At 41.0% G+C, this 15227-nt stretch overlaps 1 protein-coding gene across 3 annotated transcripts in view; it reads left to right on the forward strand.

The window, feature by feature from the left end:
• ncs1b (neuronal calcium sensor 1b) overlaps window positions 1-15227 on the forward strand; it is an 88716-nt gene that overhangs the window by 35969 nt on the left and 37520 nt on the right. For all 3 annotated transcript variants that reach the window (XR_015497076.1, XM_087263335.1, NM_001020514.2), the window contains 1 exon segment: window positions 3359-3383. Coding sequence is in view for 2 of the 3 variants with exons in the window: in XM_087263335.1 (XP_087119461.1) it covers window positions 3359-3383 (25 nt within the window). In the remaining variant the exon portion in view is untranslated.

Raw genomic sequence — 15227 nt, forward strand, 5'->3', positions numbered from 1 at the left:
AATGGAGCACAGCCTTCCCATAGGAGAGCACGACAGGATGATGGTACATTGCCCATTCACATCTTCAAAACACTTTTCCTGTCTCAGTCATGGACTTAAGCTCCTGCTGTATAAACAACCATATTTCAGTTTCGATGACTATCAACTAACATTGAATTCTCTAACCAATTAAACAGCAGCTAGTCAAACATGACAGCTGATGTACTGTTATTTTTATTTGTCCGAGTACTTTCAGATATAAACTGTAACCATGCTGTGCTGTGCTTGACATGAGTGTTGGGTCATTGTGTCTGTTCCGTTTTTCAGTCATTGTTTTCAAGCTTCTAGGTAACTGCTGTTTCCCGGCAACAACATAACTGTGCCACGATGCGAGCACTATAGTTGTGTGGGTATTTTCGTGTAGCCAATTCCTTACATTGCTTTGCCCAGAGTGACATGCTGCATGAGGAAATGTGTATTTTTATTTTAGAAATAGAACCATTATATGTGCTCCATTTATGAGGTTGGTAACGTGTTTACCCAATGGGTCAAATACACTTGCCTGTTCTGTAGTGGTGGGATCCAGGATCAGAAACCTGTATAATTATGCTGATATCAGGAACTTGTTTTAGTGGTGTGAAAATGCTGATTTTTCAGTTTTTACTCAAAAGTTGCTGTTTAAATACACAACAAATCTACAAATAACACATGGGAATGGACATTTTGTTAATGATCTGTTTTATTAACTTCAAATAATTGTATTTATTTATTTATTTACAATTTACAAGTTGTTTTGTGTATGTATATCAACAATCTAGAGATTTCTCTCAAGTCATGTAAAAAAATCTGATGCTTTTTTGTATTAAAAGAATAGTTCACCCAAAACTGAAAAAAAAAAAGATCTGTCATCGTTTACTTTCCCTTAACTTGTTCACTCTTTTGAATGCAAAAGATACGGCCTGGTCCATGATTATGGATACCTTGGCATAATTTCTTCACAGGTCTTGGGTCGCATCAATGGTGCTGTATAATCTCTAGAGGCCTCTGGATGAGTATCACCAGGTGGAAATAGGGAATAAAGAAAAAAATGAGCGTAGCTGTTGTTTATTTTGTATTTAAACAAGATGCAAAAATGAAGTACTATAAATGAAATAGTAGTTATACAAACAAACATGTAAAACTTATGAGTGTTTCTAACTAAATGTCTAGTGCATTCAGAAAGGAGAAGTGTGTCCTACAAGATGTTTGTCAAGCCCACTCACCTGCGTGGAGCACATTCATGCATCATACCATTATGTGATGCATTGTGTCTATGCTTTGCTAAAGAGATAGATCCTTAATCTAGTAGTTTAAACTGTGAAAGTGTGTCTGAGCCTTGAATATTATCAGGAAGGCTATTATAGAGTTTATGAGTCATAAATGAGAAGGCTCAATCTTCTTTAGTGGACTTTGCTATTCTGGTAACTACCAGAAGCCCTGAGTTTTGAGATGTTAAAAAGCGGGTTGGATTGTAGCGAGACAGAAGGGTGGTTAAATAAACAGGAGCTAGATTATTCTGTCATTATTTACTTTCCCTTCAAGGGTTCACTCTTCAATGCAAAAGGAGATATTTTGAAGTAAGCTAAAAATCAGTAAAAATAATAAAATCATAAAGGTTTGGAACCAATTCAGGGTGAGTAAATAGTAACTAACTTTTATGAGCTAACATTAATTCGGTTTAAATTGATTGCCCTCGCACATGAAAATTAAAGATATATAAACAAAGTTACAATATGAGTTAGAAAGAACATTGCAAAACTTTTTAACTTCTAGTTCCTTTCCTAGCAACAGATGCAAACCAATGCTTTATGAGGCCCCGTTTACACTAGTAAAGGGTAAAACGTCGTTTTAGAATGAAAACGATCCGCGTTCACATTAGCGTTTAACCCAGAGTTTCTGAACAGCTCTCCGTCTACACCAAAACGCTGAAAATGAAACGCACATCTCGTCACCACACACGCACTCTCTGGCATGCACTGCAGCCCATCTACCAAGATGAGTGTTCATCAAGCATCTCCTGCTGGATCTAATCTCACTATATTTGCTAAACGTGATATTTAGTTAATCTTGTTGTCTGTATCTAACAACATATTCCCAGACTTTGGTCTTTTGAATCTATTACTTGTTCTCGGGTAACGTGTTTTGGCTGAGTACAAAGATAAATTAATAATTAATCTAACCATGTACATTCTGTATATTGAGTAATTGTTTGCCTTTATTTTCTATATTGTATAAACTTATAGTACGTTATACTTTTATGGCCATTATTGATTATTAAAACTAATATTCAGGGAAAGAGAGGGTATGTTTTGTAATTTGAATAAAAATAAAAGGAGGCAGTGATGTTAGGCTTCGTTTTGTTATTAATACGCATCCAGTGAAGATGACGCTTATATATGCAATACAACGCCTCAACATTTCTGCTGTCTGTTAAGTTGTTAATATCAAAATGAAAATAGCAGTTCCCTCATGTTTTTGTTTTATTGTTAAGAAAGTGAAACAATGTAGCCAGGGTGATGTGAATAAGGTTATCGAGTACACTGTTCCCTTTGAAGATTTTCCCGATATGTTCTCGGGAGTCTGTTTTTCATGTCAAATTTGCAAAGTCTGATCTTACAAGGAGAGGATGCAGAACTTTAATTGTGTGTAGGCTACTTAATACTGAGGAAAAGCCCCAATCAGAGAGGCGAATGTCGGCAGAACCGCTCCCGTTTTCAGATGTCCCCATTTTCCCCATCCAGCACTGAGACGGAGCAGCAGCGTTTTAGGATGAAAACGGCCTCTTCAGCGTTTCCAAAATGCTCCATTTTCGGCGCTCAAAAACGCCGGCGTAGTGTGGATGGATGGCGTAACCGTAGCAAAACTTATGTATTTTCAAACTAAAACGCATTAGTGTAAACGGGGCCTGAGTTTGTTAGGCTGGTGGGGCTCCTTGGGTCCGGTTCTGAATGTTGCTTCTCAGAATGTGGAGATAAAAGTAAAATGTTTTGTTATCAAGGTATTTGTTGTTAAGTATTGGTAGATCACAGGCCTGCATAATTCACCACCTGGGATGAACAACAAACCACCACAAACCCTCAATGTCTGCTTCTCTCTTATATTGTTATTCATTTAGCCCTTCAGTGTTGCTTTAATAATTGTTCTGCTGCTCTCTTATGCTAGATTATCAGCTAAATGGTAAATTGATGTCAATGACTTTATGAAGCCCATAAACAATAAGACAATGGGTTGATTTACAAAAGGCAGTTAACGTATATAGATAATTTAGCACAGTTTGGTTGGCAAAGTATGCCTGTTGGTTGTGGAAAAAACCTAATTTGTTCTCTCTTTTCCCTTACAGTTACAGAAAAGGAGGTTCAGCAATGGTAAGACTGTGTCTTGTCTGTCTATCTGTCTGTCTGTCTGTCTGTCTGTCTATCTATCTATCTATTTATCTATCTATCTTTATAATCTCCATCTGATTTAGCCATGCAACACACCATCATTTTGCATTCCCTCACATCATTTTGTAGTTGTGTTTCCCAGGAGAAAAAGCTCAGTGTCTACCCTTGAAACACACACACACACACACTTGACAGCAATGTAACAGTCCGTCCTTCTGTTCGTGTGCCCAAATGTCAGCGAGCGGCAGTGTATAGCTTGGCACACCTCACTTAACAGCAGTCTGTCACAGAGTCCAAGTGCTGGCACCTTTGCTGGCACTGGCCAAGGTCAATCCAGCCCTGGCACTGTGTTGTCCCTGGGTGTTTGCCAGGCTAAATTGTTGACTCATTTCTGCTGGTAGACATAAAGCCAGCATGGAGGGATGTGGATGGGAGGCTGCAGTGGGACGTGAGCTTTGTGCCTTTTGAATTTCCTGAATGTAAGAACTCACTCTGCCTGTCAGAGTCCTCTACTATTGCCTTTTCAGTAGACATCATCCCTTTGAGGATCCTTCCTGAGGATGAATAATGTCACTGAAGTGGCACATAGTGCAAGAACATGCTTTTATTGGTATTATTTTAGCCACTTTACTTATGTGCAGCACAAATGTCAAAAGTGTTTATTTAAATGCATTTAACTGCTTATACTCATGCTACTGTTCATCTGTCTGTCCATCTGTCTATATAGATGCAAACTATTCTTTGAAACAAAACACATTGAAACAAATGTATAATATAATTTTTAAGTTAGAATTTATAATGTATATGTATATTTTTAATCGATTATTTATAAGTTGTACAGAAACAGAATTTGGACGGCATTGTAGCTTTCTCTGCTATAACATTACAGCACCTCTGGCCACGACCCTTTTGCTGTGCGGGGTGTATGCGTATGGTGAATGAGCATAACTCTGTAAAAGCCAGTGTCTCCCTTTGGATTGAACTTTGAGCAGATTACAGTCAGAGATGTTGTTTATGTTCACACAGCTACATTATACATGAACTAAAGTTTAAAATATGTTATCATAGTGGACCACCCTTTTAAATGTGATGTCAACCATGAGGGTTAACTTTAAAAAAGTTGCCTAAAGTCAACTTATTGCAGTTGGAAGTTTTTGGAGATGGTGTCAGTAAGTGCTTATTGTTTTCTTTTTTTATTCATCAGAGGGTCAGTGAACAAACTGTCTGAAAATAAAATTCATGAAGTCATTCAACTTGCGATTTTAATCTTACTCTTTTAAATCTCAGGCCCAAAACATAATGGAGCTGACATCACCATCTTCCCCCAATCTCCAAATGAAATGGAGAAATAGTATATTTGCCTGACAGGATTGCATTCTCCTTTGTATATTTGTAGGCTACAGCATTCATTGTTCTCTTATCCTATACCTAGACATTCCATCTTAGTTCATTCAGACAGAAATTAAATCTCCACATTCGCTTTATGCATATAAATGACTGTTTTCATATGCTCCGATGTGTATTGATCAGCCACTTTGCATTGTGGTTAACCAGCACAAAGACTGAACTAATGGATGTGCATAGGTTAACAGCCTAGAGGGCGCCAATTAAACATGTGAGCATCTAATTTAGTCATTTGTCTTTCCCTGCAGGATCTAATGGACTTGTGTGTGTTGGCCATCTTAATGAAAGCCTGTATTAAGATATACTGCAATCTGCTGAAGTGCCACTCAACATATAGCAATGTGTTTGCATTTACTTACTTTTTTGGGCATTTAAGGATTTCATAAAAACAGTTTGTAATTTACACCACTAGAGGGCATGTATTAAAAAACAAAAATGTAGGTTGATGATGACTGGTCATGGAAGTTGTCGTCTTCATTACATCCTACAAGATTCCTTCAGAAATCATGTTTATGGATTAGCTTATGTATTCAAAGCTTTTATGGTATGGTCTGGTATGGTATGGTATGGTAGTAAGAGGCAGAGTTAGACTGAAAGCTGTTGAAGTGAAATGAGACCATTGATGCAGTTGCTGATGAGAGACTATCGCGATGCATCACGAAACCAGCTGAGCTTTTATTATGCCAGAGTTGATTGTGATCACATCAGTGCTGTTTTATCATGATAAATACATTGTAATGTTCTATTATAATGCTGCTTTGTGCAGTCTAATGAAGTCTTTCATGTTTCCCTGTTTTCTATCAAACCAAACTGAAGATCGAGGGAGTATGTCATTAGTAAGGCAATACAGAAGGACATGGTCTGTGTTTCTAGGTAAAGTTGTCTATTTCTCTGGATTTAAATTTTTTTTAAAACATTTGGGAAGTGAAAAACAAACCTTGAGAAAAGCCAGGCTCAGTCTCTTTCAGACTCCATCTGCACTGGGTACAGGCTGGTGTAATGTGAAGTTGGATGCTGACAAGGAAGTGTGGATCCAAATGCAGGGTTTATTATGTAGAGCACGGTCAGGCAAGCAACAGTCAACACAGAAACAAACAGATATATACAGGCAAATCCAGAGATGTGGTCATAAACAAGCGGATGGTCAAAAGCAGGCAGCAGACAACATAAAACAAACAAAACAAAGCAAAGCTCAGTACACTGCAAGGGAAACGTATTAGATCAGTATCTGTATAACAAGACTCAACAAGCTGGATGCAAGATAAGGTGAACCCCTAAAAAAGGAAAACGGACTAATATGAGCATAAATGCCATTCAAATTCCAGTGTCTTTTTTTTGGGAGAGCTTTACAGATGCTTGAAATGTTGCCTTCATTTGATATGTGGATATCAAATATCACCCCCAAATTTTTAACTGACTCTTCAAAAGACTATTATGACGCTTTATAACAGTCATCATAATTTTAAATCCTTGAAAGTTTTTAATATAAATTTTTTTTTAACAAAGGAACATTTATATGGATTTACAAATGTGTTATATCATTTCTACGTCAAATTACAAAGAACAAATTGCCACTTATGCAATGTGTTTCTAATGCAGCGTCTATGAGGCTGAGAGTTAATTTGACTTTATTCTCTCCTCTAACTGCCGTCATCAGTCTCAATTTTTTTTTTCTTTTTCTAGAAGTCTTGATAACACCATCGTAAATATGATTGTAAAAAAAATATTTTTTGTACTCTCTGATTCACTACGCTCTTAAGTTTACCTAACCATGACACCTTCTACTACTGAGAAACCCAGAAAAGGGTCTATGAGGACATCAATCAAGAGTTAAGCCTGTTTCACACCGCAATTGTGAGCAGAGTGTGAGCAGTCCCTGTTTGATCCCCACTAGGCGATCCCATATGCTTATTCCGCCACGGTTAAGCTTAGCTGTTTGAAAGTCTCTTCAGCTTAAAAGGATGGCGTTTGCCCGCTCCAGGTGTGCTTACAGTATATGCTGGGATAATTGGCAATGAAGTACACCTGTGCAAGCTTACGCTGCCAATTCATTGCATTCATTGGCCCGTTCAATACTCTTTCAGACAAGCAGCTTCTGAACCGAATCCTCCCATTCGTGGATTTCAATCAATCCACTCTATGGCACTTCTGTTCCTCTCCTCGGGGAACGAAGGGTTACTTCTGTAACCTCGAACGTTCTTTAGGATCTAAATAATTTGTAAAATAAATAAATGCTGGTTAGGGAACAGCATAGGAGGAAGTTGCCGCAATCCTTGGTGCAGATGAAAAGTTAAAAAAAGTGTATTTATAGATTGATAGTTAACTAGATAGAATAGACAGAGATTGATTGATCTGTGCAGCAGCTGCACACTGCAGACGCAGTCGGTGTGAAAGGTAAATTCCTGCGCACTGCTTCTGCTCTCCATACGCGCTGTGCATGTGCTGCTCACGCTCTGCTTGCAATTGCAGTGTGAAACAGGCATTAGGCAGTATTCTAAGTTCTGAATTTAGTCTTAAAGATACTGGTTATCCAAGAAAATTATAAGTCATCCAAGTCTAAACAGTCTAACTAGTGGACTCCAATTGCAAAATAACATGACAGGTATTGTTATTGCAAGTTGTTTAAGGCTCAGATATGAAACTTATTTACTATGGAGACATAAAAAAACAGCTAAAGTGAAATCTCTGCCTGCATAAATGTTAGTAGTTACAGTATAGAAAGAGTTTCCCAGTAAGTGAGGATTTTATTTGCAAATGTTTTATGTAATATTTTAATATCTAATGGCAGGTATAGCTGAAGTGCTTTAAATATTTTTAGTGAACTGAAACTGTATCCTCGAGTTAAATTTTATCATACATTTAGATCATTTTGCATGTTATGGTTTACACACAATGAAAATTTTGATAAGTATCAGTCTGATTTATAACAGCAAGCCACCTGCGGGGTGTTTTGTGCAAATTATACACATTGTGATTACTTTTTTTGCAAATGGGCAATTAGTTTAAATAAAACATCATGTTTCAAACAAGAAAATAAAAATTTGTAAATATGAGAGAAAAATTAGTCAGGAATTTACCAAAGTGCATGAGCAAAATCTGTAAGCAACAATTCAATCAAGCTACAACAATGTTATGCTGCACTGATTAAATCACTGTGTTCAATAACTGCCGGTGAACACTGGTGCATTTAGATTCTCTCAGCGTTTCCCTTTCTATTAAGAGCCAGAGAGGTTCAAAAGTGATGACATTCAAATGAGACACCGCCAGAACAGCTGTGTGAGGAATGGCAACTAAGTTTACTTTAAAACAAATGCTCAGCTCTGTGGAACAGTCCAGCATATGTTGTGGTTTGGTTGCCAGTACATCTAGATTAAGTTAAGTGGACTATTTACCCAAAAATGTTAATGCAGCAATTATTTACCCACCCTCACTCAGACTTTATTCTGTTGAACATTAAAAAAACATATTTTGAAGAATGTTTATGCTGCTTTTTTGTCGATGAAGTACCAAATGTTGTTTACACATGTTGTTTCCATAAATTCATGCATGACACAAATTTATGCATGAAACATAACCAAGACCCTGTATACACCTGGTATTAAGATGCATTTTGGTCAATCTGAGTGTCAATCAGGTGTCTTTTGTCTACTTTTGACAGCTATACTGATAGTTTATAGGCAGGAGGTTTTTCATACTATTTTTGATACTTTTTAATACTTTTTTAAAATACTTTTTTGATACTTTTTAGATACTAAAATATATCCAGATGCGCCGTGACCTGTTTATACAGTCTATTATCTAGATAATACATTTACAAACTGAAAATGATACATCCACAACACAATTCACATTTAAAAAATCCAATTTGTAAGTTCAAAACACAAATAAGAAATCCAATTCATTTAAAAAAAGATAAAAAAATACACATCAAATTTGTAAATATGAAAAACCATTTAAAAATATGCAAATTCAATTCATAAATTCAAAACACGATTAAAAAAATCTAATCCAATTCATTAATTTAAAAAAAGATTTAAAAAAATACACAATCAAATTTGTAAATATAAAAAACTACAAATCAAATTTATAACTCTAACGCTATTTAAAAAAATGCTAATTTAATTTGTAAATTCAAATCACAATTCATAAATACACAAATCTAATTAATTTGGTAAAAAACATTTAGATTTTTATTTGTGATATCATGAATTTTGTTTACAGATTGGATTTCAGATTTGGAATTGTGCTGTGCATGTATGAATTTTATCTTGCAAATGTATTATTTTTTAGACTGATCTGGCTCCATAGTTATACAGTCTAAAGCTGCCTTTGGCCATGACATGTTCACAATTAAATGGTTATAAAGAAACATGTTTATTATATATATGGTATTATATGCAGCATCTTTAATTTATTTTATTAGGTAAGGCGAGATCTAGTCTTCAGGTTCATACTTAGAGGGGAAATGTGCTTAATGCATTATAAAGCTTAAAGCATTAGAATCAGATCACTATGACAAGCAATTGGTACTTTGTAAAATCCTGATCGAAGCATCCCTAATATTATGTACTGTCATCGTGGCAAACACCAAAAATTATATAAAAAATTACTTATTTAAACTATTGTTTAAAATATGTTAAAAAAATCACTGGAGTGCTAATAATTTTAGCTTCAGCTATAGCTTCAAATCACTTTCAAACTAAAATTAAGGCTTTCATTTAAAATGTTTCAGCAACACACCTGATTTTAAAAATGGCCTGAATATTAATGATGCTACATTTAATGTTGCTTCTTGAACCAGCTTGTGCCATCAGCGGTGGTCTTTTCAGTATAGACCAGTGGTTCCCAAAGTGGGAGTCGTGAGACAATGAGAGGGGGTCACTTGGTGATTTCCAAAAATCTAATTCATTTTATTAAACTATTAGAATTACCATATTTTATCCATAACCAACAGAAGAAGAGATGTGGGTAATAGTAACATTACAAAAACAACATGCAAATAAAATCAGTGATTTTTTTTATTTTGTGCCTTTCGATTTTTTAGCGACTCCTTGGGTGATTATGTTATAGTAAAGACAAAGCAATAGCGTCAGATGCAAATTGATTTTATGGCACGCTGTTAAACTTTCTGACACCTTTAAAGCTTTCACATACATTAAAAATAAATACAGGCCACAGCTGAACATGGAGGATGTTCTAAATCTGTTTTCCAAAATTAATTAAAAAACAGGGCTATTGGGTGCTTCATTTTTGTGCAAGGTTTATATATTTATAACCACCTAAAAGGATATTGGGGGTCACTGGCATTGTTGTGGGTCACGGGCTGAGAAGTTTGTGAACCTCTGGTAAAGACTACAATTACTGATTTTTTGATCAGCAATCGAGAGTGATACAGTTTGTTAGGCTTATATTCATATTACGCAAATTTGAGACTTGTATTGACTTTGTGTAATTAGAGAAGGAGCTTTTAAAGTTAATTTTAGACACTAAAATGTTTAAAGTTCATCACCGCGTCTCAGTAAAAAGCTGATGTTTAACTAAAGCTTTCAAGGAGCAAATTTGTTTTCATTTGAAATCTGTGTTCATTTAAACGAGACACATCGAATATAAAGTATAAGTGCTCTGCCTTCTTTGCTTTTTAAAAAAACAGCAGGCGTCGCTTTGACTACAGCGGCTCCCTAAAATTAAGCCCCAATCAAGTCGGATTAGCTGAAAACAAAATGCTGTGACCCCTCTCATTTGCCCTGTGCTCGCTCCATGCATGCTTAATACTGTGGAGTGTTTGAAGTGCGTGTGTGTATTTGTGTGTGTGTGCTTAGAGGTAGAAGGTTGTTCAAGGCTCACTGACAGGGCACACCAGTCTCCTCCCAAGCCGCCGCCGCCCCCACCACCACCACCACCACCACCACCACCTACAGCCCCCTTTGCCAATGAATGGATAAAGCATGAATCATACTTAGAGAGAACATTTTCTCCTTTCGATTTTCTTGAAGCTGTAAAAATAGCCCAAATTGATTTGTGAATCATCCGAGTGTGCCTGGCTGAGTGTTTTTTTTTCCTGTAATGGGGCAATTGCTGAGACATTACACAGTTGGCATAGCTCTGCATGTGACCAGAGGATGGCGTCATGAAGCAACAGGAGGTTATAGACCCCTGACCATCCAAAGAGATACACGTGTGTACATGTGGTGGAAAATATTTTTGAGTGGTTTCGTGCTTGTGTACAAAATCTCTCTCTAGTGCACATAACTGTTAATGTAAGAGAAATATGCATACAACACGCTCATCTAAATATGTAATTAAGTTTTTTTTGTTCTGCCCCTATACTCTTAAACTCTTTACACTTTTAAAAATAAAGATTCCAAAAGGGGTGCTATTAAAGAACCATGTTGGATTACACAAACACAAAAAGAAAAAACTATATCAGAATTTTTACCCCGTAATATTAGCCCCCTCTGTTTAACGGAGAGAAAACTATTCCAACACATTTCTAAACATAATAGTTTTAATAACTCATTTGTTATAACTGATTTATTTTATCTTTGCCATAATGACAGTAAATAATATTTGACTAGATATTTTTTCAGGATACTTCTATACAGCTTAAAGTGATATTTAAAGGCTTAACTAGGTTAACTAGGGTAACTAGGCAGGTTAGGGTAATTAGGCAAGTTATTGTATAACGATGGTTTGTTATCCCTGGACAGATATAAAAATTGTCACCCTAAAAAACAATACAAAAATTATACAATCAATCAAGCATAGTTAAGACGCTCAAAATAGACATAGTTAAGTAGATCTAAATAAAAAAAAATTATTTGAACAAAATTGTTTATTTATTAATACATTTTATTGATCTAAAGTAATATTTTGTGGAGTGAAACATGTCCATGGATGTTCAAAGTTCTATGGAACCTTCAATGCTAATTAAGAGCATTTATTTTTAATAATGTATAGGGTTTTTCATACTTGATATTGCTAAAGTTTACTAAAACCCTAGATAAACAGAATCCTGGGTTCCCCTTCGGGGGGAACTTCAGCACTATAAGTGGATTTGATTGTAAAATCCACGCATTGGGAGGTTCGGTTCAGAAGCTACTCGTCTGAAAGAGTATTGAACGGGCCAATTAAGAATGAATTGGCAGCGCAAGCCTGCGCAGGTGAGCGGCATAAGCAATCAACTGAGTATATAAGCTCACCTGGCGCAGCAGACGCTATCCTTTTCGCTTCAGAGACTTTCTGATCGAGTCGATGAGGGTTCCTCCTGCTGTGACCAGCGATTCTGAGCGAACGAGAGCATTCTCCCGGTCCAGAGTGTGTACACGCAGTGGCAGACGGTCGAGCTGGGTTTCTCCCTTGCCTGGCGTTCTTTGGGTCCGGTCCTCCAGAGCGGTGCGTATAAAGTTGCAAACTTCACAGAAAGAGCAACACAGTCGTGCAGCACGTCCTTATCAGGACGGCGCTCCGACTGTGCGTTTCTGGATGCGGTGGTTTCCTGTCCTCGGATGATGGGCGCGGGCACTGTGTTACATGTCTGGGGGTCCAGCATGTTAATGCGCTGCTCGCGGGCAGTTCATGTCGTCATTGCGATGCCATGACTGTTGCGCAAGATCGCGGTTAGCCTTTGCAAAAAAGCGAACCACCCCAGTTGTCCCCTGCTCTGCAGCGGGCACTCGGGCAGATCTGAGGGTTTCAGCGAGAGATAATCCGTCGCCCACGGGCCCGCGGACCTCCCGCTCCTCTAAGCGCTCCATCCAAGCTTCGGGCGGGGGAAGTGATCCGTCTAACAGATGGTAGCCCTTACGCCCGATGACACCGGAGACCAGATGTCCACCGCGGCATCGGAGGGTGGGCTTTCATTGTCCGATGATGATCCAGACCCGCTCGCCCCCTTCGGGCTGGTGAGCGCTGTCACTACGGATCCTGAAACGGACATGTTAGCCGTGCTTTCCCGGGCTGCTTCGGCCGTGGGTTGGAGATGGTTTATCCCCCAGCTCCGCGGCCGGACCGACTAGAGGGGCGTTCCCTTCTTCCCGGAGGTGCACAGTAGGCTCACGCGGTCTTGTAAAGCACTTTTTTCTGCTCGTGCTGCGTGTTCCTCCACCCTAACCACTCTTGACGGTGAAACAGCCAGGGGGTATGTGGCAATTCCTCAGGTTGAGTGCGCGATGGCGGTAAATCCGCGCGGCGCCTCTTCTTGGCGGGTTCTCCTCGTCTCCCATCCAAAGCCTGTAAGTTATCTACCTCCCTCGGAGCTAGAGCTTACATAGCTGCGGGACAGGCTGCTTCCGCCTTGCATGCGATAGCCACCTACCAGCGCTACCAAGCGCAGGCGCTGGCCGAGCTGCACGAGGGTGGGTCCAACCCAGGCTTATGAGCTTCGCACCGCCGCCGACTTAGCTCTTCGGACTACTGAGTCCGCTGCGTGTGCGTTGGGGAGGACGATGTCCACATTAGTGGTCCAGGAGCGCCACCCCTGGCTGATATGCGCAAAGTCGACAAAGTCTGCTTTCTTGACTTCCCCATATCCCCAGCCAGGTTCGGCGACACTGTCTGTGAATTCACCCAGGAATTCAAGGCGGTGAGAGAGCAGTTGGTGGGTGATGTCTTATCGGCGGTCCGTAGCCCGCTCCGCCCGCCGTGCCATTCATACCTGCTCCTCGCCGAAGGCGCCCGCCTACGAGAGCTGCTCCGCCCCCGCACACGCCTCCGGCGAAGCGAGCGCGTCGGGCACCTCGGAAGCAGGCAGCCCCCCTGCCCAGAACGCCGCTAAGTCCGGCAACGGACCGCGAAGCGCCCCTGGGACAGGCCATCTGGAGAAGAGGGAACTTGCTCTTTCCCCGCTGGAGGGCGGGGCCCCATTTCCAACGGCACTTTTTACTGCCATGAAAACATTATGAAAGGGCACTTTTCACTTCCCCAGATGTGACAGCCCGAAATCTGCCAGTCTGGGACGCTATGCTTTCTAGCTTGCAGATTCGGTGCGTTTCGCCAGTGGCTCACGAGCGCTGGGAGGACGGTCTCCTTTCTCCCACCCCTCGAGCCTCCCCTCCGGAGCTCGGGTTTGGAGTGAGAGCAAATATCTCACCTCCAGCTTTTCCGTGGGACCCGCGAGCTTCCCGGATCAGCACACCCACTCCGCGCTGCCCCACTGCTGGTACGTCAGCGATTGTAGCGATGAGTCCATTAGCGAGAGCTCTGCCTGCCTGGTTAGCGCGGGCCAGCTCTTCGCGGTGGCTCATACGCACAATCAGACTCGGCTATGCGATTCAGTTCGCGAAACGGCCCCCCAAGTCACGGGTGTGTATTCACCAGGGTCAGCCCCCTGTCCGCCCCTGTCTTGCGAGAGGAGATTGCTGTCCTCCTGGCGAAGGATGCAATCGAGCCGCTCCCTCCAGCCGAGATGGAGATCGGGGTTTACAGCCCACACTTCATCGTGCCCAAAAAGAGCGGTGGGTCACGGCCAATCCTAGATCTGCGCGTTTTGAACCGCTGCCTGCACAAGCTGCCGTTCAGAATGCTCACGCAGAAGCGCATCCTCAGGTGCGTTCGTCCTCTGGGTTGGTCTGCAGCTTTAGACCTGATGGACGCGTATTTCAATGTCTCCACTCTTCCTCGCCACCGACAGTTTCTGCGGTTTGCGTTTGAAGGTCGAGCTTGGCAATACAAAGCCCTCCCCTTCGGGCTCTCTCTGTCTCCGCGGGTCCTCACCAAGCCCGTGGAGGGTGCCTCAGCGCCCCTTCGGCTCGCGGGCATCTGCATACTCAATTTCTTTACGACTGGCTGAATTGCCCTCTCTTTTGATTATGCACAGAGTTGATTATGCACAGAGACAAAGTGCTCTGGCACTTCCACCTGTGGGGGTTTCAGGTCAACCGAGAAAAGAGCAAACTCGCCCCCGTGCAGAGGATCTCTTCTCTCGGGCTGGAGCTGGACTCGGTCACCATGGCAGCGCGCCTCTCCGGAGAGCGCGCTCAGCTGATGCTGTACTGTGTGAGAGAGCTCGACAGTAAAATAGTGGTCCCACTGAAACTATTTCAGAGGCTCCTGGGGCATATGGCATCCGCAGCCGCTTCATGCCGCTCGGATTATTCTATATGAGACCACTTCAGCACTGGCTTCACGATCGAGTCCCCAGACGCGCATGGCACGCGCGCGCACACCGAGTCTCTGTTACTGCGATGTGTCGCCGCGCCCTCAGCCCTTGGAGCGACCCCTCGTTCCTACAGGCCTGGGTGTCTCTAGAACAGGCGTCCAGTCTTGTTGTCGTTTCAGCAGACGCTTCCAACACGGGCTGGGGGGCTGTGCGTTGCGGGCATGCGGCTGCGGACCTGTGGAAAGGTACCCAGTTGCATTGGCATATCGCCTGGAGCTGTTGGCAGTGTTCCCCGCTCTCCACCGTTTTTTCCGGTGTTGGAGCGG

The sequence above is a fragment of the Danio rerio genome, chromosome 8 (assembly GCF_052040795.2).
Source record: "Danio rerio strain M-AB ecotype USA chromosome 8, GRCz13ab, whole genome shotgun sequence".
NCBI lineage: Eukaryota > Metazoa > Chordata > Actinopteri > Cypriniformes > Danionidae > Danio > Danio rerio.